Source organism: Narcine bancroftii, chromosome 1, assembly GCF_036971445.1.
Source record: "Narcine bancroftii isolate sNarBan1 chromosome 1, sNarBan1.hap1, whole genome shotgun sequence".
In the NCBI taxonomy this organism is placed as follows: domain Eukaryota; kingdom Metazoa; phylum Chordata; class Chondrichthyes; order Torpediniformes; family Narcinidae; genus Narcine; species Narcine bancroftii.
In genome coordinates, this window is record NC_091469.1 from 75,069,638 (window position 1) to 75,095,183 (window position 25,546).

Sequence of the window (25,546 nt, forward strand, 5' to 3'; positions counted from 1 at the left end):
AAAAACAGCTGAAGAAACCCAGTGGAATCCTTTATTAAATCTTTCATGAGGCAGGCTTTATTATCAGAGCTTGGCTAATATTCTTTTACTGGGCCTAGGCAGTGAAGTATTGTGAATTCTCATCTGGATGCAAGAGGATTCAACATGAGGTGAGTCCCAAAGATGCACATATATTTATGATTATTAAATTTCTTTGTGATATGAGGAGCAGAGGTAGTTTGAATCTCCCATTATAATCATCCTGTTTTCACTGCCAATATAGAGAACTGACCACTGCAGTCCAAATGCACTGATCAGTAGTTTGCCAACTATTCCAATCCTTGAAAACTTGATTTCACACCCTCGTCCCCACCAAGCAGTTCTACAGCTCAAGCACAATGCCGGAGAAACTCAGCAAATCAAACATTAAACTTTACGTAGCAAAGATAAGGATACATAACCAACACTTTGGGCTTGAGCCCTTCATCAAGATTTGAACAAAACATGTTTGGGAGCCTGTCTACATTTTATCCATACCACAGTGGCAACAGAACTTGGTGTTTTGTAGTTGTACAGTTAAACCTTGGTCCTCCTGGCCGCTTTTCAAGATCGAAGGAATTAAAAAAAAAAAATCATCCAGGTATCCTGCACCCTTCGTTCCTTATTTTGAATAGTCAAACATGCAACCCAATTAAGCTTGATGATCACGAGAAATATCAGAAAACAGAATTTACCACAATGAGCAAACTTGAGGGACAACACACAGCTCTCATGGAGGTGCAATTGGTATTTGTCTGGTTTCGTCACATGCAGAACCTCTACATTGCTGTTTTCCATTCCAACTGCAAGCCATTCTCCAGTAGGACAGTATCCCAAAGAAAAGATCTAGAGCAGAAGACAAGTTGCTGAGTCTAGTCTACTTTTGAAGTTAATGGCTTTATAAATAAAAAAAAACCCTCCTGATTTTCATGAGTGTTAAATCCAGCCTTTGCCAAGAGGTATGTTAACACATTGAACTGTGATGCAATGTATATATTTGAAACTTAAGCAATAAAAATGGTGCACATGAAATAATTTTTAAAAATAAGAATAAATAAAGATTTTTTTTAAAGTTTAAAACTGTACAAGTTAATGTTCTCTGAAGCAATAGATAACCCTTTGGAAACAAACATTCAGCCAGCAGAGCGCCCCAGTCGTGCTCCACTCCAAGTAGCTATTTCAATAAAGTTGTGTTTGAATAAATGGCAGCACCCGGGGGGGGAAGAGCCATCCAATTGCCACTGAGGTGACTCTCCCAAAATTATTCCTGCCTGGTAAGAGTCTTTATTTTTATTAGTATATTATTGTATTTTATTAAGGCTTTATCTGTAAATTTGGGGGAGGGGGTTAGTTATGACACTGGCTTGGTTAGTGTAGTGGCTAGCACAATGCTGTTACAGTGCTCACGAATGGGGTTCTAATTGAAAGTAAGGTGCGCAGAGGGCCCAAATGGGACACTGGTGTGGAGTTGAGTTGCCCAGAGGGCCTGACCAGGAGACTTGCATGTAGGATCTGATGAGACACCAGGATAAAGAGCCGATTCATGCCGCTTGCCGCTGGAGCAGCTCTCCAAAAGTGCCTCCATACCCTGCCTTGTAAGAGTCTATATGTTTATTTGTATTAGTAATTATATTAGTACGACTTCATCTGTAAACTTGACGAAGAGGGGACAATTATGAGAGTGTCACGGTTAGCATAGTGGCACTGATACAGCACCAGTGACCACTATTTGAATTTAAATTTTATAAGTTATGATTTGATTAAAGTGAACTTCAAGTTGACAATATTGATTTTTTTTTCAAATTACTTTACATTTTGCATTGTCTTTCATCAGTTAAATGGTATCTTCTTAATGCAGGTGTGTTAGTTAGGCAGAAGGAATCTCAGTCATCCGAAAAATTCACATTTCTGGCATCCGCAATCCCCATAGGTGGCGGAAAGTGGGGATTTTACTGTATTCACAGACCAATTCAAATTTGGATTCCTTGTTTTTCTACCCAAGTATCTCAATAATTTAACAATTTTGGCCTAAGACGTACCCTATTAATGCATACCTGGGATGTGAAGTCATGCTGCTGCAGTTGCCTTCCTTCTCTGAGATCCCAGGACCTTACAGTGTTATCTAAACCTCCCGTCCAAAGTTTGGTGCCGTCATTTGAAATGTCAATACAGCTGGCTCCATCTGTGTGGCCTTGGAATTGTCTGATTAACATAGATAAAGCATTAGATTTGAACAAACATCATAGAAAGTAGCATGTTTAGAAATACAGAATTGAGATACCAACCATATTACAAGTCTGCCATGAAGCTAAATTTCTAATGATTAAACTTGAGGGTTAGTGTTGCCAAAAAAAATGAGACATTCCAACCTCCAAACATTTAATTCAAAACACGATAAACTACGTTGTACCATTATTGATTCAGAATAGCAGAGTCTTTTTTTATCTTGATCTGAGTCAAGAGGTCATTCAACATCGACGTCGATTCAATCCAGTTAAAGAAGTTTTGTGGCCTAAAGGTTATAAGTCTACTTTTTGTTACCCTGCAGCGTTGAAGGTGTTTTATGGAGACTACCAATTTCGGTTTTTTGAAACTGATCGTGAAGCAATGATTTTTGCTGATTCATTGCCAGATATAAGAGGACAAAGACATAGTCCACCATTATCTCCTAAAGAAAAATCTGGTTGCTCTGGAAATGGAAGAAATGGCAGAAATGGGAAAAACAGGAATGGAAAGAGTCTACCTCCTTCTGAAATGGGATCTTCGAGATTGGAAGCTTCTGGATGAAAAGAAGAATTTTTAAATTCTATTTTTTCTTTTGCAATGTTAATGAGATTTTGATGTTATTGACTGTTTAGCTGGGGAGGGAGAGATGTGCACTAAGTTCTTTACTAGTCATCAGCCACTGGTGGGTGACCCACACCCAGTTTTTGTTTAGGGGATTACTACCTTTTCGTAGTTTTTTTTGGGGAGGTTTATTTTTTTTATTTTTTAATTTGTGATTTTTCTTATTGGAGGGCCTATATACGTTGATTTGAGTTTCTATATAAAGATATTATTGGTATTTAGTAATAATGATATGTCAAAGTTGAGGTTTGCTACTTTTAATGTTCGAGGATTAAATAGTGCAATTAAACGTAAGCGAGTCTTGGCATATATTAAGAAAACGAAAATTGATATTGTCTTTTTACAAGAAACAAATTTAAATGTGAAGGAAAGTGTGAAATTAAAAAGGGACTGGGTTGGGCATGTATATTCTTCTTCATTTAATTCTAGAGCTAAAGGTGTACCATTTTGATACATAAAAATTTATCTTTGGAAATATAATCAATGGAGGAAAAGGCAGGATGTATTCTTATATTGAATTGTAAGATTTTTAGTGAATTTTGGACTGTTGTCCAAAAAAATTGGTTTTATTGGTTTTATAAAAGTTGTCAATTCAGGTTCAAGCATTGATGAAAGATCTTCATTTAGTAGATATTTGGAGACATCTTAATCCGATAGGGAAAGATTTTCCTTTTATTCATCTAGATATGAATCGTTTTCAAGGATTGACTTCTTATTAGTATTGGCACATTTACAAGGGAAAATACAACAAGCAGAATATAAAAGTAGGGTGATTTCAGATCATTCTCTGTTATATTTTACATATGAAACTTCTGAGAGAATTCAAATAGCTTATCATTGGAGGTTTAATACAATGTTGTTAAAAATATGGAATTTATTGATTTTTTGAAAAAACGAATTAATTTTTTTTGAAAGAAAATTCTAATTCTGTTCAAAGTAAGTTTGTATTATGGGATGCTATGAAAGCCTATTTGAGAGGACAAATAATTAGATAAACTTCTAAAATAAAAACAAATCGATTAAATCAGAGTCTTGAATTATAGAAACAGATCGATGAGTTAGAAAAGGAATTTCAGAAAGATGCTACAGAAGATTAGAAAATAGAATTATCTAGGCTGAAATTGAAATATAATACTTTGCAATCTTATCAATTTGAAAGTGTGATTAATAGGACTAAACAATGGTATTATGAATAGGGAAAGCACATAAGCTATTGGCGTGGCACTTAAAGAAAGAACAGATATCGAGGATTATTATTTATGTTAGACAGAATTCTCTTATTACTTATAAATCTTGTGAGATTAATGATGAATTTTATTCATTTTATAAAAAGTTATATACATCTGAAGGAAAACAGGAAACTGGATCGATTGATTTTTTTTTAATCACAGCTGAATTTACTGATATTAGAGGACGGAGATATACAAGAGTTAGAAGAACCATTTACTGATTCGGAAATTAAAATGGCTTTGGTGGAAATGCCGAATGGTAAATCGCCTGGTGATGATGGATTCTTGGTTGAATTTTATAAAATTTTTTATGATGATTTATCTACAGTGTTTGGGGATGTATTATCTCAAGTTGGAGAACATTATGAATTACCTGAGTCTTGTTCTAGTGCTTTAATTACAGTAATTCCTAAAAAAAGATAGAGATCCTTTGAAGGTATCTTCATATAGACCAATTTCGTTGTTAAATGTAAATTATAAAATAATAGCTAAAGTATTAGTGAATAGATTGGCTAAAGTTTTACCAAAGTTGATACATATTGATCAAACAGGTTTTATAAAGAATAGATATGCTTCAGATAATATTTTGTGAGTGATTAGCTTGATTAATAGATCTCGACATTCTTTAGATCATCCGATGGTGATATCCTTAGATGCAGAAAAAGCATTTGATAGAGTTGAATGGAATATTTTGTTTAAAGTTTTGGAGAAATTCAAGTTTGGTCCTTCTTTTATTGGTTGGATTAGGGCTCTATATAGTAAACCGGTAGCTAGAGTATTGACGAATGGTTTGATTTCGGAATCTTTTAAGTTAACTCGGTCAACTCGTCAAGGTTGTCCTTTATCACCAGCTTTGTTTGTGTTAGTGATTGAACCTTTAGCACAGTTGATAAGTCAAAATACACAGAAACAAGGTATGAAAGTTTAAGATGAGGAGTATAAAATTAATTTATTTGCTGATGACGTATTGGTGTATTTAACAAATCCAGCTCAGTCACTTTTGCACTTGAAGGAATGCTAAATGCAATATGGATGTCTTTCTGGATATAAAGTTAACTGGGGAAAAAAGTGAAATATTACCAATAAGTGAAGGAGATTATTCAGTTTATAAGAATATTATTAATTTGAAGTGGACTGACCGAATTAAATATCTGGGTATAATTTTGAATGTTAATTATCAATCTTTATATAAATTAAATTATGTTCCGTTAATGAAAAAAAATCAAAGCTGATTTGATTAAATGGAAAGATTTACCTATTAATTTAGTGGGAAGGATAAATACAATTAAGATGAATATCTTTCTGCGTATACAATATCTGTTTCAATCTATTCCATATTTACTTGATAAATTTTTTTTTCGAGATTTAAATAGAATGGTTAGGGAGTTTTTATGGAGGGGTAAATTTTTGAGAGTAACTTTGAATAAATTAACTTGGAAATATGAGTTAGGGGGATTACGTTTACCACATTTTCAAAATTATTATGAGGCAGCCCAACTTAAATTTATTAGCTCATTGATGGATTTGGTATGGCCTCCTAGTAGGGCTAAAATTGAGATGGCAAGTATTTCTGAATTTGAAATACATCAACTTTTGTTTAGGTGGAATATGAATTTGTTACAACAATATAATTTGCCTATACTAAAACTTTTCATGAAGTTATGGATAAAGAAAAATAAAATGATAGGTTCGAGGGGTAAATTATTGGCTTTGACTCCGTTGTATAATAATCAACTTATTTCCTTTTCATTACATAATCAAAGTTTATTGCATTGGAGATTTTAAGGTGTGAAAAATTTGGGAGATTGTTTTAAAGAGGATAAGTTTTTATCTTTTAATCAGATGAGGGAAGATTTTGGTATTGATAAGAATTCTTTATTTCTTTATTATCAAATTTGATCTTTGGTAAAATGTATGTTTGGTAGAGATATGATTTTACCTAAAATGACTAAATTTGAGACTTTTCTTATGAAGGTACCAGAGAAGGGGTATATTTCATTTATGTATCAAATATTACAGGATGGTATGGACAAAAAGGGTTGGGATAGATCTAAAATTAAATGGGAAGCAGATATTGGTTTTATTTTTTCTGAAGAGGATTGGTTAGATATTTTTTATGATAGTGTAACTAGATTGATAAATGCATGTTATGCAATGATTAATTACAACTTTTTACATCAATTATATATGACACCTGAAAAATTTAAAAAAATATGGTTTTAATTAATCAGATTTGTGTTTTAGATGTGGTGATACGGTTGGAACTTTTCTTCATGCTGTTTGGCCATGTATACATATACAATCTTTTTGGAAGAAAATTCAATCATTTTTAGAATATCTGTATAAGATTAAAATAGTTTTAGATCCAACAGTATTTTTATTGGGTAGTTTGCAACCTTTGAAAGGTTTGGGATTAGATAAGTTCCAGCTTGCTTTTGTATATTTAGCTTTATCCGTAGTGAAAAAAATGTATTGCTAGTACATGGAAAGATACAAATATGATTGATATTAATCAATGGCATAATGAGATGAAATATTGTTTAATAATTTTAAAAATTTCATGTTTTGCATGATAATTATAATTTTTAAATTAATAAGTGGCAGTTATACTCAGAATATTTACATTTCAATTTATATTGATTAGATTTTAATATGTATATTTAATTTTAAAAAAATATTCTCTTTTTTCTTGGCTCTCCTTAGGAGAGTTGGCTGAAGGGGGGGGGGGTTCTTCTTTTTTCTATATATATGTAAAAAAAATGTTCACGTTTAATTGCTGTATACGTCATATTATTTGTTTTTTGAACTAATAAATTAAATTTAAAAAAAACTACATTGTACAACTGAAGGGTTTTTAATTTGGTTTTGTACATTGTGAAACTGTTTGACTTTTCAAGCATGAATTTCACAAATTCTAATCTTAAGAATTTGTTTGCTGGAAGATAACTAGATCTTACCTGACTAGTGTCTGGTTGTGCAGATCCCAGACAGCGATATTACCATCACTACAGCAGGAGAAACAGACCTTGGAGTCAGGGCTGATAGCTAAAGCATAGCAGGCAGGAGCAGACGATGTCAGCTCTGCCTTTATGCGTGGAGTAGGAGCTGCCAAATCCCAGATAGATAACGTGCTTGCTTCACCACCAACAATCAGGGTGCGTCCATCAGGAAGTAACTTGCATGATCGGATGTAATTGTCCCTGTTCTGTTGAGATAGAATCCATTAAGCAATTGCTGAAGTGAAAAGGAGAAATAAAATGATCTCCAGTGTAAATACAATTTAATCAATTTTAACACTGCTTTTGAAGACCTTTACAACATAGAGGAAAGGGTTAAGAACTTTATATTCCTAGGTGTCAACATCTGTGAAATTCTGTCCTAGAGCTTCCATGTCACTACAATCATGAAGAAGGCTATGTTTTGTGAAGAGTTTGAGAAGATTTGGCATGTCACAAAAGATGCTTGCAAATTTATACAGGTGTAATGTGGAGAGCATTCTGATTGAATGTACACTCTAGTATGAAGGTACCAATGCACAGGACAGAAAAATAACTACAGAGTTATGATCAGCCAGCATCATCACGGGCCTCAGTCTCCACTCCATCGAGGACATCTACAAGAGGTGATGTCTTAAGAAAGCAGCCTTTATCCTCAAGGACTGACCCTCACCTCCCAGGCCATGCCCTCTTCACACTGCTACCATCAGGAAGGAGGTACAGGAGCTTGAAGATGAACACCCAACAGCACAAAAACAGCTTCTCCTCTGCCATCAAACTTCTGAATGGACAATGAACCACAGACACTACCTCACTTTCCCTTCTTTTTTGCACTAATTTATATTTTAACTGTAATTTATAGAAATATTTGTACCTGTAATGCTGCCACAAAACAAATTTCATGACATATCCATGAGAATAAATTCAGATTCTAGAGTCAGAGTTCAGAATCTTGTCCACACTGATAAGCTGGACCTATTTTTCTACTCAGTACCTAGATCAATTAACACAAGAATGTAAGAACATAAGTAATAGGAGGAGAAGTAGGGCATTCTGCTCATCGAGCCTGCTTCACCATTCAATAAGATCATGGCTGATCTGATCATTGACTCAACTCCACCTACCTCCCTTTTCCCCATGTCCCTTAATTTTTTTATGTAAAAATCCATCTAATTGAACCTTAAATATGTTTAATGAAGTAGCTCCAACTGCTTCCCTGGGCAGACAATTCATTGCTCTCTGGGAAAAACAGTTTTCCTAATCTCCATCTTAAATCTACTCCCCTGAATCCTGAGGCTGTGTCCCCTAGTTCTGATCTCATTTACCAGTAAAAACAATTTTCCTGCCTCTATCTTATCTATACTTTTCATAATTTTATATGTTTCTATAAGATCTCTTTTCTTCTGAATTCGAGTGAGTATAATCCCAGATGATTTAGTCTCTCCTCATAGGTCAACTCCCTCATCTCCAGGATCAACCTAGTGAAACTCCTCTGGACTGCATCCAAGGCCAGTATATCCTTCCTCAAGTATGGAGACCAGAACTGAATGCACTACTCCAGGTGCAGTCTCACCAGTACCTTGTACAGTTGCAGCATGACCTCCCTGCTCCTGAATTCAATTCCTCTAGCGATGAAGGCCAACATTCCATTTTCCTTCTTAATAATCTGCTGTACCTGCAACCCAACTTTTTGCGATTCATGCACAAGCACCCGCAAGTCCCTCTGCACAACAGCATGCTGCAGTTTTTCACCTTTTAAATAATAATCTGCTTTTCTATTTTTCCTGCCAAAGTGGATGAGCTCGCATATGAGCTAACATTGTACTCCATCTGCCAGACCTTTTCCCACTCACTTAACCCCCCTCTTCCAAATCATCAATGTAAATGATGAACAGCTGCGGGCCCAGCACCGACCCCTGCGGCCCCCCCACTTACCACTGTCGGCCAATCAGAAAAACACCCATTTATTCTGACTCTGCCTTCTGTCAGTTAACCAATCCTCAATCCATGCCAATGTACTTCCCGACTCCATTCATCAGTATCTTATTGATAAGTCCCCTGTGCGGCACCTTATCAAACGTATTCTGGAAATCCAAACATCAACCAGTTCCCCTCTATCTACTGCACCTATTATATCCTCAAAGAACTCCAAGTTTTTCAAACAAGACCTTCCCTTTTTGAATCCATGCTGCATCTGCCTGATGGAACCCCTTTGTTCTAAATGTCTCTCTATTTCATCCTTAAATACAGCTTCAAGCATTTTCACGACTACAGACATTAAGTTAACTGGCTGATAGTTACCCGTCTTCTTCCTACATCCATTTATAAAAAGTGCCTTCACACTGTCTACCAGCATTGCCACTTTCATGGAATTGAATACATGAGGCTCCAAGTCTCTGCTTCAACACCCCGGGGCCATATCATTTATCCTTTAAATCCTGCCCTAGTTTAACTGATAAAAGTGCAATGCCTCGCACTTGTCAAATTCTATCTGCCATGTTGTGAAATTTTCCTTTGAAACAATTTTGTACTGGCCAAGCAAGATAATATCAATCAAATATGATTGGAATTATTGAGGTCATTCACAATAAAAAACATATTTAGTCCATTTCCAAATCTTTTGAGAAGTGGAATATCCTTCACGATAGCTTCACTTACAGTATTGAGAACTGCAATAACTTAAATAGTCATCAGCTAATATCCTTGAGCAGATTACCAATCTTTGTGGAGTGACGAGAATGAATTAACCTTGGGTTTCAGGTATTTATGGTCTAAGAACAATAAGCCTCTGACAAACAGCACTCTTGCCCAAGTACCAAAATGTTCTTAAGAATTTCATGCAGTTATTTATACATACCTTTATCCAATAGGAATTTTATGTTATCATATACTTTAACACGTTATATACTTTTAGCATAGAAACCCATAGTAACAAATGGCTTTGCTGTTTGCAAAATTATGATGCAACTTGGAAGGCATGTATAATTAATAAATAGTTTCAAGCCAACTAATCATCTATTGCATGCTATCTTGTCAAAGTGTCTATTATGCATCAACAAATGCAAGATATTGAATGATCTTTTTCAGGTGTTATTTTGCAAACAGTATCTGTTACTGTGGGTAGCGCTATGATGGCAATCTTTTTGCCACTTTTATAGCAAACTCTGCAATGGTCAGTTAATATGGAATTTCTAATTGTACATTTTCTCAGAGTTCCTTTCAGGGCATTAACCCTTAGTGTGCTGTAACTTCCACACATTTAATTTGGACAACTTCCAGCTTTCAACTTGCTCCTAAGTATTTACTTAATATTAAATTACATAGTTCAATAATCTACTGGATAAATGTGCCAGCATCAAGTTTAAGACAGTAAACCTAACTTGGTTTTTGGAATTTCTTTAATTGGCAATAGCTTTGCTGTAGGAGTTTTACAGTGCTAAATTTGGATTTACCCCTTGCTTACTTTACAAGAGTAAATGAAGACTGCATTATAAAGCAATAGCAACAAAAAGATAGTGCTCAAAGAAGTTTATAGCTTAATTTCATAATTGGAATGATCGAGGTGCGGGGATGCAGAAAATGGGCCTGTTTCATTTGATCTCCAGAGGCCGTTGCTCATTTTCAAATCTGCTTGAATACCAAGTTTAACCTTGGTTAAAGGATAGGGATAAATCTTTATAATCAACCTTTTTTTTTCTTTTTCCTTTTTTTAAAAATAACTATCCACTATATGTTTAGATTGGAATACGAGTCCATTTATTATTTCTATGATACCAATCCAAATGGATATTATTTTTAATTTATATTGACTTATAAATGTATGGTTTTATGATAAAACTCAATAAAAATAATCTTTAAAAGTATACCAGTCCCTTGTAACAGAGCATATTCAATAGTGAGAGGTGACCAAGAAGGAGCGACTGTTAACCAAAAATCTAGTAGAGTGTAAACTAGCAATCAAAACCAGCAATAAAATGGTCAGTTGGGGATTAATTACAAGGAAGAGAATATGTTTACATTTATTTGGCATTTTTCATAAAGTAATTTGAAATACAATTACATACATTGTAACACACAGAAATAGAATAGCCAATTTGCTCAAAGTCTTTCAAATATTTACAAAATACTTTTCTAGAACACTTCCTTGTTCACCTTAGTTTATTTATTAAATAATAAATAATAAATAAATAATAATAATAATAATAATAAATAAATGGGGGTGGGGGTGAGGGGGGAAGACAGGATATCAGGTAAATTAAAATGTTCTTCCAAAATTGTCATGGGAACTTTCTAGTTCACAAAAATGAGCAAACAAGAGCAACTTGATTAAACATCTCATCTGTAAAAAAAAATCTAATATTGCAGAACTCCCAGAAGGCCATATTTAAATGTCAATCTTGACTACATGCTTAAATCCCCAGAGTGGACTCAATCCCAAAACCTTTCAACTCAGAAGTGAAATTTGAAAGTTTACTAAGTTCATCTTTACTTTGTTTAGATAATTTGTATACAATTATTTTTAATATACATACAAAATATCAAATGTTTTATAGAGTGCATTGTTTATATTGGTCGATTGAGAATCTCGAAGAAAGGAGTGCTGCATTTAATAATTAATGACAGCTGTCCAAAGCAGCAGATCAATTATTGTAAGATTCGTGGCCAATGAGGCAGTCTTGAGAAAGTCTAAAAAAAGATGCTCACTCAGAATTTGAATCCATCACGATGTTTTAAACTGTGAGTAAATTGACGTGGTCAGATTAAAGATAAAAATCAAATGTTCATTAGTAGGTGGAGGGTTATTCCATGTAGGTTTCATATCTGATGCTAAATTCTGGACAAGTAATTTGTTTAGCAAATGACTGAAAATCAAGTACAGTACTACCATTCTGAGTGCATCTGAGATGGTAAATCGTTATGCTAAAGCTGCAAATCGCATCACCCTACAGGAATCTCCGGAAATGGAAATTATCAGAGATGCTTTGTCATAATAGATCATTTGTCCTATGCATGATGAATACCAAAAAGGATTTACTGAAATATAATTAGGTTTATTTTGGGATATCATGCTATATATTAAAAAAATTGAATATGTCAGTGAATTTCACAACCAAGTTTGTCCTAATGACCAAAAGGAGAAAGATAAAATCTTTTAAAAAAAATTTATTTTGCCATTGTAAACAAATTTCATATGTACCTTGGTATTTTACAAAGCTTACATTAATGTACATTTTCTCCCTTGATCTTTAATAATAGAGGCATTTCACGACAACCAACAAATCTCAATTTTATCTTTTCTCTGATTACTAGATACAAGATTAACATATTTTAAATGCAAATTTACCCAAACAGTAAAAACTTTGCTAATCCAGAACCCTTAGGTCTTTGATGCTGGTTTTGCAGTTTTTCCAGATTATATTGTATGTTACTCCATTTGAACTCCCAAACTTATTTGATTCACTTTTCGAAGGTGTTGAACAGTGGTATAATCATTTTTGAGTGAAACCATTGAGTTTATAAGGAGTGCACAGGTTCAGCCCTGGGCAAATTTAAGGAACAGTGGGAAATGTCACCTGGTGAGCCAGATAGCAAACTACTGAGATTGCTGAATAATCAGACAGGAGCTTATGGAAGATTTACTATGTTGTGCAGAGGAAAAATCTGTTTGCTGCCAAAATGTCCTTTTTAGATCAATACATCTGTGTGTGCGTGAAGGCTGCATTTTTGAATTCCTCCTCTATCCTAGCATGTTATCCCCCGTTATCCTCCCACCAACTCACTTACCAGGCAATCCAGCTGAGAGACAGGGCTCTTGTTCCCAGGGTGACTAATATCCCAGACCTTCACGCATCCCTTTCCACCAGTGTACACATGTCTAGTAGGATTGCTGATAGTCACTGCACAAACAACATCACCATGGCTCAGAGAATTCATTTGCCGTGCATGTCTTGGAATTCCCGGTCCAATTAGAGCATCAGGAGGGAAAGGCACAGGTTGCATCTGTCCGTCAGCACTTACATGAAAGGAATAAGCACTGTTAACGAAGAATGAAATCACTGATTAGCAAATCACTGTATCAATCAAACATTTATGCAACTTGGATTTTATTACAAAACTTTAAATAAAGCCAGGCTTCTTCAGTATATCCTGAATGCTGAAGCCAGAAGTTAAAATGTTTAAGGTTTCTCATTTGTCTTCGGTACTGAGTTGTCTAATAGGTGTTTGAGAAATGTTCTGTTTATCAGAGGTTTCCAGTTGTCTAGCAGAGTCCTTTAGGAATACATTTTACATGGCCAAGTCTAGGAGCAAAGGTTAAAATTAACAGAGCTATGAGTGAAAGACCAAACGTGACACTGCAAAAATTTCATTTCCTGATCAATATATTTGTGTGTGCAAGTGAAGGGTACATTTTCCAATTACTCCTCCATTCTAGCACGTTATCCTCTATTATCCTCCAACCAAACACTTACCAGGCAATCCAGCTGAGAGACTGGGCTCTTGTTCCCAGGCTGTCTAATATCCCAGACCTTCACACTTCCCTTTTCACCTGTGTGGGCAATTTAACCTGCCCTCATTTAATGCTTCCACTTACAGACTTATCCCAAGCTAAATGGGAAAAAGCCTGCTTATCCATCATTCCCATTACAAATATCTCCTTATATTAACAGGCATAAATCTCTATTGTGCACTTATGTTCCAAACTATATGTTTCAGTTGTAACCAGTGCTCTAATATGGATAATGTTATTCTCTAGTTTAGATATTAGAACTACCTCAGTCTCAATAATACTTTTTTCATCTACACCCAGAGAATAACAATGATCAGGTCAACAGTATCAAAGAATGGCAAGTTTCCACACTTGTTTGATGATACACAGAATGATTCACCAGCAACAAGATGAGCGATACCATTCTATTAAATATCATACAAGGTATTTTTCTTGTGCACTTTTTCTTAGAAAAGCAAAATGATCATTTATAGACTTACGGTTTTCCACCAGGAATGCCACTTAGGTTTGGTGGAATGCCAGGTACACGTATGTGATGTGGATCAAACCCAACCTAATTTTTGATAGAATTAAGTCATAGTTGAGTTGCCACGACTCTCATGAAAAACAAACAGCAAATCTGATTTTCTTTGAGAAAGTAGTTCTTAAACATTTTTTTCAAAGCTTTACTTGTTAACAATTACTACTTTAATAACATTGTTTCCGGGCAGAAGTTAAGCTTTATTCTTTGGTCAAAATCTTTCAAAGTGTTAGTGACAAAAAGAAACTCATTTAGTTAAATAAGGATTAAAAGTCTACTTAATACACTCACCACTGGAGATCGGCTGTATGCAGCTGCCGCTGCTGCAGCAGCGGCCGCAGCACTCATCTGTGGGGAGATGTTATGTAAACCTGCATATGTTCCTGGACTTGTTAAATCTCCATTCATACCAGCATGGGGTACTATTCCAAAAGGAGCAGGATAAGGACATGGAACTGCCATAGGAGTCCTCAAGCCTATAAATGACCAAATTTAGAAATCAATGAATGCAAGCTCAATGTATATTCACAGCTGAACATTATCAAATAAATCTATGAAATTAGAGAAGAGAAAGGACCTATGTAGTGCTATTATCTGCAATTACTTACTTGTGAGATTTTCCAAGTTGTACTTCTTTTGCAACTCTAAAACTATGCAAAAGCAAATGATTCTGCAACAGTAAAATGCCAATAGCAAAATCAGTAGGATCCCTAGTATTCAGAACTCAATCAACCGGAAACGCCCCAAAAATGGAAAAATATAACTCGAGGAAATAAATAAAATTTAAGAATAAATTTTTAAATAAAATGTAAAAATCTTCTCCAAAGCAATACACAACACTTTGGTGAAGATGAGAGCAAACACTCAGCCAGCAGAGTGCCCTGGTTGTGCCCTGCGCACAGCAACTGTTTGAATAAAATGGAATCTCTCAGGATAAAGATCCGGCTGACACCACTGGGGCGACATCCCCAAAGTGTCTCCCTTTCCTTGCCTAGTAAGAATCTTTATCTTTATTTACATTAGTTATATTAGTAAGGCTTTATTTGTAAATTTGCAGGAGGATGGGTTAATTATGATGGCGGTACGGTTAGCATAGTGGCCACTGCAACACTGTTACAGCGCCAGTGACTGGGGTACAAATTTCAATTTTGCAAATTACAGGAATTACCTGATTAAATATTACAATACTTTTTTTCCAAATTACATTTTGCACTGTCTTGTCTTTTAAATGGTGTATTTTTAAAATAATTTATTTATCAGAAAAAAGTAATAACGACAGTTACATAGCTGAAACATTAACAATTTGTCAAAATTAAACATGGTTACAGAAAAATAAACTAAGCACTGCAGAAAATCCTAAAAACCCCAATCCCCCCTCCCACACTAACACTACTCCCTCCCTCTATCCTAACTCTAAACCTCCTATCCCCCTAGAAAGAAAAGAATAGCTAAAGAGAAGAAATAAATAAGGAGAATACCTAATATAATTAATTTATTTTATGATAAGGAGATCCAGCGGCACTCTAGACCAGTCTTAAATTTTCAAATTAAAATGATCCAAATATGGGCTCCACATATTTTTAAATACATAATATTTATCCCTTAAATTATGTTATCTTCCCCATTGATATACACGATCTCATTTCCGAATGCCATCTTTGTAAATTAAGCTCTATTTGGTCCTTCCATGAAATAGCTATACATTTCCTTGCTACTGCTAAACCTAACCACAAAAATGCCATTTGAAATTTATCTAATTCATATATATCAAACCCATTTCACTAATATCTCCAATTAAAAAGATCTTTGGATCTAAAGAAAATTTTATTTTCAAAATGTTTTGTAAACAATCTCTTAATCTAGACCAAAAACCCCTAACTTTATCACAAGACCATACAAGAACGTACCTTTTTGCTCATTACACCGAAAACACAGATCCGAAGCACTCAGCTTGTATCTTTTCAAACGTTCTGGGGTCAAATATAATTGGTGTATAAAATTATAAGTCACCAGTCTGTACCTAACATTTACTAACTTTTTCATAATATCTCTATTAATATTCCTCCAACAATTATTTTCAAATTGAACTCCCAAGTCCTTCTCCCATTTAAGTTGAGATTTATGCAGCTCAATCTTAGGCATTTTCTGTTGCAACAATTTATACATTTCTGAAATAAAACCCTTCTTCCCTCCATCCCGGACCAAAATTTCAAATTTCGATTCCTTAGACAAGTACAAATATTTCCCAAAATAATCATACAACATTGATTTAAGTTGATAATAGCAGAAAAGCATGTCATTAGGGATTTGATATTTTTCCTTCAACCTTTCAAATGATAAAAAAATTACCTCCTTCTAATTCCTTTCTGATTCCAAATTTTAAGGTTATTATCAACCGTAAAGGGTAAACCTTTATTCTGAAACAAAGGTGTGTATCTAGACAATTCACCTTGAATCCCAATAGTTTTACTAACCTCTTCCAATTCATATGAAGTGAGATAAAATAGGAAATTTATAATCACTAATAACTTTACTATTTCATTTATAAACAAAAATAATCTCTTCTGTTCTATCCAATTCTCTTCAGTTCTATATCTAACCAGGTCACAGGGCTATCTAAATCAAACATTCTACTTATAATTTTCAATTGAGTGGTATTATAATAATTTTAAAAATTTGGAAGTTGCAAACCACCTAACTCATATTTCCAAGTTAATTTATGCATAGACACTCTTGTCAGTTTTCCCTTCCATAAAAAATTCCTAACCAGTCCATTTAAATCTTTAAAAAAATCTCTTCGGTACATTACAAGGGATATTTTGAAAAAATTACTTAAGTCTAGGCAATATATTCATTTTTATACAATTCACTCTACCTACCAAAGTTAACAGTAAATATTTCCATTCATTCAAATCTTCTTTTATTACAGACATTAATGGTAGATAATTTAAATCAGATAATTCATTTATATCTTTATTCACTTTATTACCTAAATACTTAATATAGTTTGACTATTTAAAACCTATTCCTCCCATACAGCCAGAATAATCAGCCTCCAATAGCGACATAAGTTCTCTCTTATTCCAATTCACTTTATAACTAGATAATTCTCTGTATTGTTACAGTTTTTCCTGTAATACCTTCAAAAACTCTTTTGGGTACATCATCTGCAAATAAACTAATCTTATGTTCCATCAATCCTAACTTAATACCCTTGGTATTCCTTTCCTGTCTTATTAATTGTGCTAAAGGTTCAATCACCAATGCAAACAATTCAGGTGACAAAGAGCACCCCTGTCTGGTAGATCTCTCTAAATTAAATGATTCAGATAAAACTCCATTGGTCACTAGCTTTAGTTTGTTTATATATTTCCTTAATCCAATTTATAAACATTGATCCAAACCAAAATTTCTCCAATACTTTAAATTTAAAAGAAAACATTCTGTCCTATCAAAAGCTTTTTCAGTAACCAATGATAAAACCACTGATAAGTTGAGAAACATTCATTAAACTAATTATTTTAACCACATTGTCTACAGAATATCTGCCCTTAATAAAACCAGTCTGGTCAATATGAATCAGCTTTGGCAAATACTGCACCAGTCTATTTGCCAAGAACTTAGTCAGAATTTTATAGTCAACATTCAATAATGAAATTGGCCTATAAGAGCCTGGATTTAAAGGATCTTTATCTTTTTTAAGGATCACTGTAATAATTGCTTCTGAAAACAATTCTGGAACTGATTGTGTATCCGAAACCTGTTGGAAAACTTCCTCAAACACTGGAAGAACTAAATGTTGAAACTTCTTATAAAATTCCACAGTAAACCCATCTTCTCCTGGAGATTTACCATTTGGCAATAAATTCAAAACCGACTTAATTTCTCTCAACACAATTGGTTTCTCCAACTGATCCCTAGTCCAATCATTCAACCTTTGTATCTGCAATCTACTTAAAAACTCCTCTATTTTATTTTCATCTTGTCTTACTTCAGAAGTGTACATTTTTTATAGAACTCCTTAAACTGTTTATTAATATCTTGTGACCTATAAGACTCTTCAGAATTCTTCTTAACTGCTTTTATCCTTCTAGACATTTGTTCAGATTTCAATTGCCATGCCAATATTTTGTGTTTTGTCCCCTAACTCATAGTATCTCTGATTAGATTGTTGTAATAACCATTTAACCCTATAAGTTTGTAATGTATTATAATTAAATTTCAAAGAATCCAAATTAGGTTTCTTCTCCTTATTTATTTTTCCCTTTTGTAACTTTTTTTCCCAAAACACTAATCTCTTATTCCAACTTATCTGTTTTGGCTAAATACTGCTTTTTCAAATTAACTGTAAAACTAATAATCTTTCCCCTTAAAAATGATTTAAATGTGTACCAAAATATAAACTTACAACTCACCAAATCTCTATTTATATCAAAAAATTGTTGAAATTGTTCAGTAATAAATTTACAAAATTCTTCAGTTTTTAACAATGAAAAATTAAATCTCCAACAATAAGAGGGATGTATCCTATCTGTTCCCACATATGTCAACAATACTAAATAATGGTCAAACAAAATCCTAGATTTATATTCAGCCTATGTTATGCAGTAATTCAGTCAACATTAAAAAAAAATCATATCTAGAGTAAACATTATATTGAGCTGAATAATATGAATAATCTTTCTCTTTTAAATTAATCTTCCTTCATACATCAATTAAATTCAACTCCTTCATCAAAAACAATAACTTCTTAGCCATCCTTTTCCTAAGCGTAACTTTGCCTGACTTATCCATCACTGGATCCCAACAATTAAAATCACCTTCCATCATAATTTGATTGTTAGCCCCTGACAAATTAAGTGAAACATCCTGAAAAGACATTTCATCATCCACATACATTGCATAAATATTTACCAATGTCCAAGACTCTGAAGAGATTTACTGTTGACTATCATACCCTTTCAATTGCCTCATATACCGACTTCAAGGTAAAAGATAAATTCTTATTAATTAAAATCACTACCCTTCTAGCTTTTGAATTAAAAGAATACATATCTTGATCTACTCAATCTCTTTTCAATTTTTGATGTTCACCATCTGTTAAATGTGTTTCTTGCAAAAATGCAATATTAACTTTGAACTATTTAATATAATTTAACACTTTCTTATGTTTAATCTTATTATTAAGCCCGTTCACATTGAATGTAGCAAATTTTAAATTAGCCATCTACTCTATTGTCACCGCAATCTATGCAGCTGGATCTCCATCTCAACAAATAAAAGCAATTCTCCTCCTTAAAGGATAAAAAAAGAAAAAGACCATATATAATTTTTTTTTAACCCCAACCCCCCCCCTCCCCCACTCTTGTACCAAGTAGTACTTCCCAAAAACACGATAGCGGCCCAAGCCACTAAGCGAGTGACAGTTTCGGCTGAGGTACAATGTGTTCACATCACCCCCAGACAGAGTCACCACAATATAAAAGTTCACATTTCAAGCATGATGAGCTTCTTCCAATTCTTTGTTCACTTGGTCGTTATCCATCAAAGCTTTTTCTGAATCACTCAAATCCTTCTGCCGCAACTCTTCCAGTTGACCTTTCTTCCCCTTCCTTTTTTTGCCCCTTCTGAGATTCATCCCCACTACCATTCTTTCTCATTTGATATGGTGAAGACCAACCTTTCTTAAGATCTGGCAAAGATTTTGAAAATTCCAAAGCTTCTCCATCATCATCAAAGAAATGACAGTCAACGTCTCCATAAAAAAACTTTCAATACCTCAGGAAATCGAAAAGCAAATTTGTAACCTTTCTGCCAAAGAACCGCTTTTGTTGAATTAAATTCTTTGCATCTTTTAATAATATTCTGACTAAGATCGCATCAAAAATACTCTTCTATTTTGAACCATCAGAGGGCCTCCATGTAGTCTCACATTCTGAACTGCCAATCTCCGAATTAACTCTCAGATACCTGATCAAAACAGATCGAGTTTGTTGACTAGGCATTAGCTTTTTTCTTAAAGCTCTATGTGCTCAGTCCAATTCCAATCCTTCCGGAAACATTTCAGCCCCTAACACATCCGGTATCCACTTGCGGAAGAATTTAATTTCAGCCCCTAACACATCCGGTATCCATTTGCGGAAGAATTTAACCGGATCTGACCCTTCGAAATTTTCAGGTAACCCAACAATCTTCACATTATTCCTACGACTCTGATTCTCCAGTGTGTCAATTTTCTTCAATAAATTTGCCTTCTCAACTCTCCATCCCATGAAAGAGTCACCATACACATCAAATTTTTCTTAACACAATCCTCTAACTTGCCATCAATCTTCTTAACTTCTCTTGAACTTTGTCCACCACTTTTGCATGATTCACTATTTCAACTTTAACAGCAGAAATATCATCCGTAACATTAGCCAGTTTACTACTGACAGAAGTACAGCCCATTGAAATATGCTGTCAACTGGCTGTCAAAATAGTCTTTATATTTAGTGAAGTGCCTACCCTGACCAGTTTCAGGCTTCTCAGTCATTTCCTCTTCTGGATCACTAATCAGCTCTTCTTCCGAGTGAGTGTCAGGTTGCTGCTCCTCTCCCCCTTCTCTTGAGTCTGAGGCCTGCTCTCTGTCGATCCAGACTCACTGGACCGACGAGCAGCAGCACCACCCCCCCCCCCCTTAGGGTTAAAAAATACTCAGAATGGTGCACATGTGCATCGTATCTTCAGCTTCGGGAGGAGAGCGTCGGGCACCATCTTTTCCAGGGCTCTGCAGTCCGGGCGCCAGCATCACCGTCAATGCAGCCAGCTGATGACGCTGGGCCCGGGGAGAAGGAATACTCGACATTGTTGGTTCCAACTCCAAGGTAGGCCAAACTTCTTCTAAACTTTCCGATTGTTTTAAAATCATTTTCTTCATCGTTTGTGCTCTGGTTTTCTTCATGCTTGTATTTAATTACTTGTAGAAACAAAGTTTAGAAACTTTTTATATATTTAAAAGGTGCTTCAAAACGGGCTTTTATGCAAATCTGCTGGGAGAGATGTTCCAACATGTCTCTCCTCTACGCCATCACGCCACGCCTCCTCTTAAACTGTTTATTCTTAATGCAGGTGTATTATTTAGGCATTGTAAGAGTGTATCCCAGTCAATCAGAAAATTCACATGTGCAGCAGCTGCGATCCCTGTAGGTGCCGGATAATGGGGGATTCTACTGTATAACATTATTCGGCTAGACCAAGTCAACATTTCTAATAAACCTACCTATTGGATCAATTCCTGGTGGTTTGCCAGAGATAGGCCTCAATCCTGGAGTGGAATTACTTCCTGGAGTTGAAGCATCTGATCGTGGAGTTGGAGTGTTGGACTTTGGCACAGGAGTAGTTGATTTTTCGTTCTGTACGTAAGCAATAAGTTGCTTTGTTAATGCTGTAACTACAAAAAAATATGTACTATTAATTCGCTGGACGTTAGCATTGCAGAAGTGGATATTACCAATAACGTGATTTGCCTGGGATCAATATCAAATTATTTGATAACTCAAAAAGGATTCAATTTACTTTAAAAGAAAAGTTCAAGGGATTTTTCCCAGCTGAGTAAATCAGAGCCTTGCCTGGTGCACTGCCTGCAAAGCAATTTGAAGTGAGAGGGGAAAGATCCATGTGGTACCAATGATGTTGGTATAACTAGGAAAGAGGTTCAGCTGAGGGAATTTAAGCAGCTAGGGATTAAATTAAAAAGCAGAACCAAAAAAGGTTTGCTAACCGACTCGCATGCAAATCGGCACTGGATTTATAAAATTGGGAGTTGAATGCGTGGATTAAAGATTGGTGTGGGAGAAGTAGGTTTGAAGTTGTTCATGATTGATACCCACTACTGGGGAAGGAGGGAGCCCTGCATTTTGATGGGATGGGCTCCATCTGAACAGTGCTGGGATCAGGGCCCTGGAGAATCCTGTAACTAGGGTTGTGGATAGTGCTTTAAATTAAATTGGAAGGGGGGGGGGGGATGGATTCAACAGATTGAGAAAGTATGGATAAAGCTGAAGAGAAGGAGAACACAGGAGAGGTTACAGAAGTCTAGACTAAAAATAGGGCCAAGTATAGAAAGGGAACATGGACACAAATGTGAAAAGGGTAGCGAACATGGGACTGAAAGTGTACTTTATGAAACAAGGTGGATGAACTTTAGGTACAGTTAGAAATTGATGGGTATGACATGATGGGCAAAACAGAAATGAGACTGAAGGAAGATCAAACAGCCAAGGATACACATCCTAAAAAAAAGGCAGGCAAGTGGGCGGGGGAGAAGTGGGTCTGTTGGTAAAATATGACATATCCTTAGCAATAAGGGGCATAGGATCAAAAAATATAGATCCCGTGGGCAGAGCTGAGAAACTGCAAGGGTAAAAAATCCCCGATGGGAGTCGTACACCGACCTCTAAATGGCAGTCAAGATATGGGGTACATATGATAACAGGAGTTAGAGAAGGTATACAAGAAAGGCAATTATTTTGTTAGACACGGCGGACCTCAATATGCAGTTAGACTTGGCATTGAATCCCCAGGTGAAGGAATTTGTAGAAAGTCCATAAAATGGCTTTTTAGAGCAGATAAAAAGCCATCTTATAGTCAGAACCATTTGGAAAAAAAAAACAAACCTGGATTTGTTGTCATGCAATAAACCAGAATTCATTCGGCAGCTTAAGTTAAAAGAAACTCTTGGGTGGTAGGTCATCAGAATAAGGAGAGAATTCACTCTGTAGTTTGTGTGGGAGAAGCTAAAATCAGATGTATCAATATTACAGTTGAGTAAAGGTGACGACAGAGCACGAGAGAAGAGCTGGCCAAAGTTTAAGGGAAGGGGGCCCAGCAGAGATGATGGTAGTTACAATGGGGGGGGAGGGGGGGGTTTATGGAGTAATTCAGAAGATTGTTAGATTGTTTCATTTTTTAAAAAGCACTCAAAAGGGAGGGTGAGGTGTCTATGGCTGACAAGGGAAATCAAAGTCAACACAAAAATTAAAGGATATACAATAAAATTAGAGGGAAGATGGAGGATTCAAAAGCTATAAAAAGGCAATTAAAAATCATCAAGGGGAGATGAAATGAAATGCTAAGGTAAGTTAGCTAATAACATAGGACAATACCAAAAGGTTTCATGAAGAGTATAAGAAAGACAAGAGTTGAGTTTGGACTGCTAGAAAATGACACTGGAGAAATTATAATGGGGAACAAAAATGGTGGATGAACTAAATAGGTATTTTCTGTCAATCTTCACGGTAGAAGACACCAGTGATGTGCCAGAAATTCGAGTGTGTCAGGAGTCAGAAGTGAGTATAGACACTATTACTGGGGAAAATATGCTTTGGAAGATGGAAGGTCTGATGGTGTATTGGTCACCTGTACTGGATGGACTACATACCAAAGTTCTGCAAGAGGTAGCTAAGGCATTGGTAGTGATCTTTCAAGAATCTTAAGAGACAGAAATGGGACCATAGAACTGGAAAATCATTTAAAAATGGGTAGAGACAAAAGGCTGGTTAGCCTGACTTCAGTGGGTGGCAAGATTTTCAGGTACTTGTATTAAAAAAAATGATAAAATTGGTGAAAGACAGCATAATTTCCTTCATGGGATATCTTGCCTGTCAAATCTGTTGGAATTGTTTGAGGAAGTAATAAGCAGGACAAAAGAGAGTCAATGGATAGGGTTTACTTGGATTGTCAGAAGGCCTTTGACAAGGTGCCACACACGAGGCTGCTGAACATGTTAGGAGACTGTGGTATCACAGGAAAGGTACTGACATGGATGGATAGAAGATTGACTGAGTAGCAGAAGGCACTCAGGGAACAAGTTAAGCCTTTTCTGGCTGGCTGTAGCTGATGAGTGGCTTTGAGACGAGACTTCTACTTTTCATGTGATATGCTGCACTGGGTGGGTCACGTCTCCAGAATGGAGGACCATCGCCTTCCCAAGATCGTGTTATTTGGCGAGCTCTCCACTGGCCACCGTGACAGAGGTGCACCAAAGAAGAGGTACAAGGACTGCCTAAAGAAATCTCTTGGTGCCGGCCACATTGACCACCGCCAGTGGGCTGATCTCGCCTCAAACCGTGCATCTTGGCGCCTCACAGTTCGGCGGGCAGCAACCTCCTTTGAAGAAGACCGCAGAGTCCACCTCACTGACAAAAGACAAAGGAGGAAAAACCCAACACCCAACCCCAACCAACCAATTTTCCCCTGCAACCGTGTCTGCCTGTCCCGCATCGGACTTGTCAGCCACAATCGAGCCTGCAGCTGACGTGGACTTTTACCCCCTCCATAAATCTTCGTCAGCGAAGCCAAGCCAAAGAAAGATATACATGATCTGGATGACAGAATTGATGGCAATGTGACCAGGTTTGTCGATGATATAAGGATAAGATGGAGAGGCTGGCGTGTTGTGGAAGTAGGGAATCAGCAGAGGGACTTTAACAGTTTGGGAGGAAAGGCAAAAAAAATTGGCAGATGGAATTCAGTGCAGGGATGTGTACGGTCGTACAATTTGGTTTAAAGAATAAAGGCATAGAATATTTTCTAAATGGTGAGAAATTTCATATTTAATTTCATTAACTATCCAACAGTCTTGGGAGTCCTAGTGCAGGATTCTATAAGGTTAGCTTGCAAGTTGAGTCAGTAGAAAGGAAAGTACATGCATTCTTATCATTAAGTTTTTTGAGAGGACTAGAATATAAAATAATATATTTACAATGCGTTGATCTGACTACATCAGGAGTATTATGTGCTGTTTTGAGCCCCATAACCAAGGATCGACCTGCTAGTATTGCAAAAGGCCCAGAGGAGGTTTGCTAGAATGATCTTGGGAATGAAAGAATTAGTACAAGAACAGTTTGATGGCTCTGGGTCTGTACTCAATGTAGATTAGAAGGATGAGGGCCAATCTCATTGAAACGTTCCAAATATTGAAAGGGCTGCATGAAGTGGACGTGGAGATTGTTTCCAGTAGTGGGAGAGTCAAGGACCAGAGAGCACAGCCTCAGAATAAAATGACGTCCCTTTAAAAAAGAGATGACATGGAATTTCTTCAGCCGGAGGGTGGTAAATCTGTGGAATTCATTGCCGCATATGACTGTGGAGGCTGATCAGTTCTCAAGTATTAAGGTTGTCAAAGATTAAAAGGAGAAGGTAAGACATTGTGTGGCAGGAAAAATATCAGCCGTGATTTGAAATGACAAAGCAGACTCAATGTGCCAAATAACCTAATTCTGTTCCTACATCTGATGAACTATTGTAATATGATGGATTTAGTTGGGGTTTTCTCATGAAAGGTCTGCAGCAGTGGCATGAGGGGAGGCAACACCTTTTATTTTCAGGAATTTCTCTTTTTGATTAAGATTTGTAGTTCTACTTTACTGAAATTCACTAATTTTTG

The 25,546-nt window shown here is 35.8% G+C and overlaps 1 protein-coding gene across 12 annotated transcripts in view; it reads right to left on the reverse strand.

Moving 5' to 3' along the window:
- The window catches only part of LOC138759832 (transducin-like enhancer protein 4), a 183,977-nt gene that overhangs the window by 5,489 nt on the left and 152,942 nt on the right, over positions 1 to 25,546 (reverse strand). For 8 of the 12 annotated variants that reach the window (XM_069930401.1, XM_069930397.1, XM_069930391.1 and 5 more), the window contains 8 exons: positions 21,380 to 21,512; positions 16,026 to 16,088; positions 14,410 to 14,594; positions 14,078 to 14,151; positions 12,875 to 13,124; positions 7,052 to 7,299; positions 2,073 to 2,220; positions 714 to 864 (listed from right to left, as the gene is read on the reverse strand). In XM_069930401.1, coding sequence (XP_069786502.1) covers positions 714 to 864; positions 2,073 to 2,220; positions 7,052 to 7,299; positions 12,875 to 13,124; positions 14,078 to 14,151; positions 14,410 to 14,594; positions 16,026 to 16,088; positions 21,380 to 21,512 — 1,252 coding nt within the window. The remainder of the gene's footprint in view (positions 1 to 713; positions 865 to 2,072; positions 2,221 to 7,051; positions 7,300 to 12,874; positions 13,125 to 14,077; positions 14,152 to 14,409; positions 14,595 to 16,025; positions 16,089 to 21,379; positions 21,513 to 25,546) is intronic. The other 4 variants (XM_069930408.1, XM_069930394.1, XM_069930396.1 and 1 more) reach the window with 2 other exon arrangements.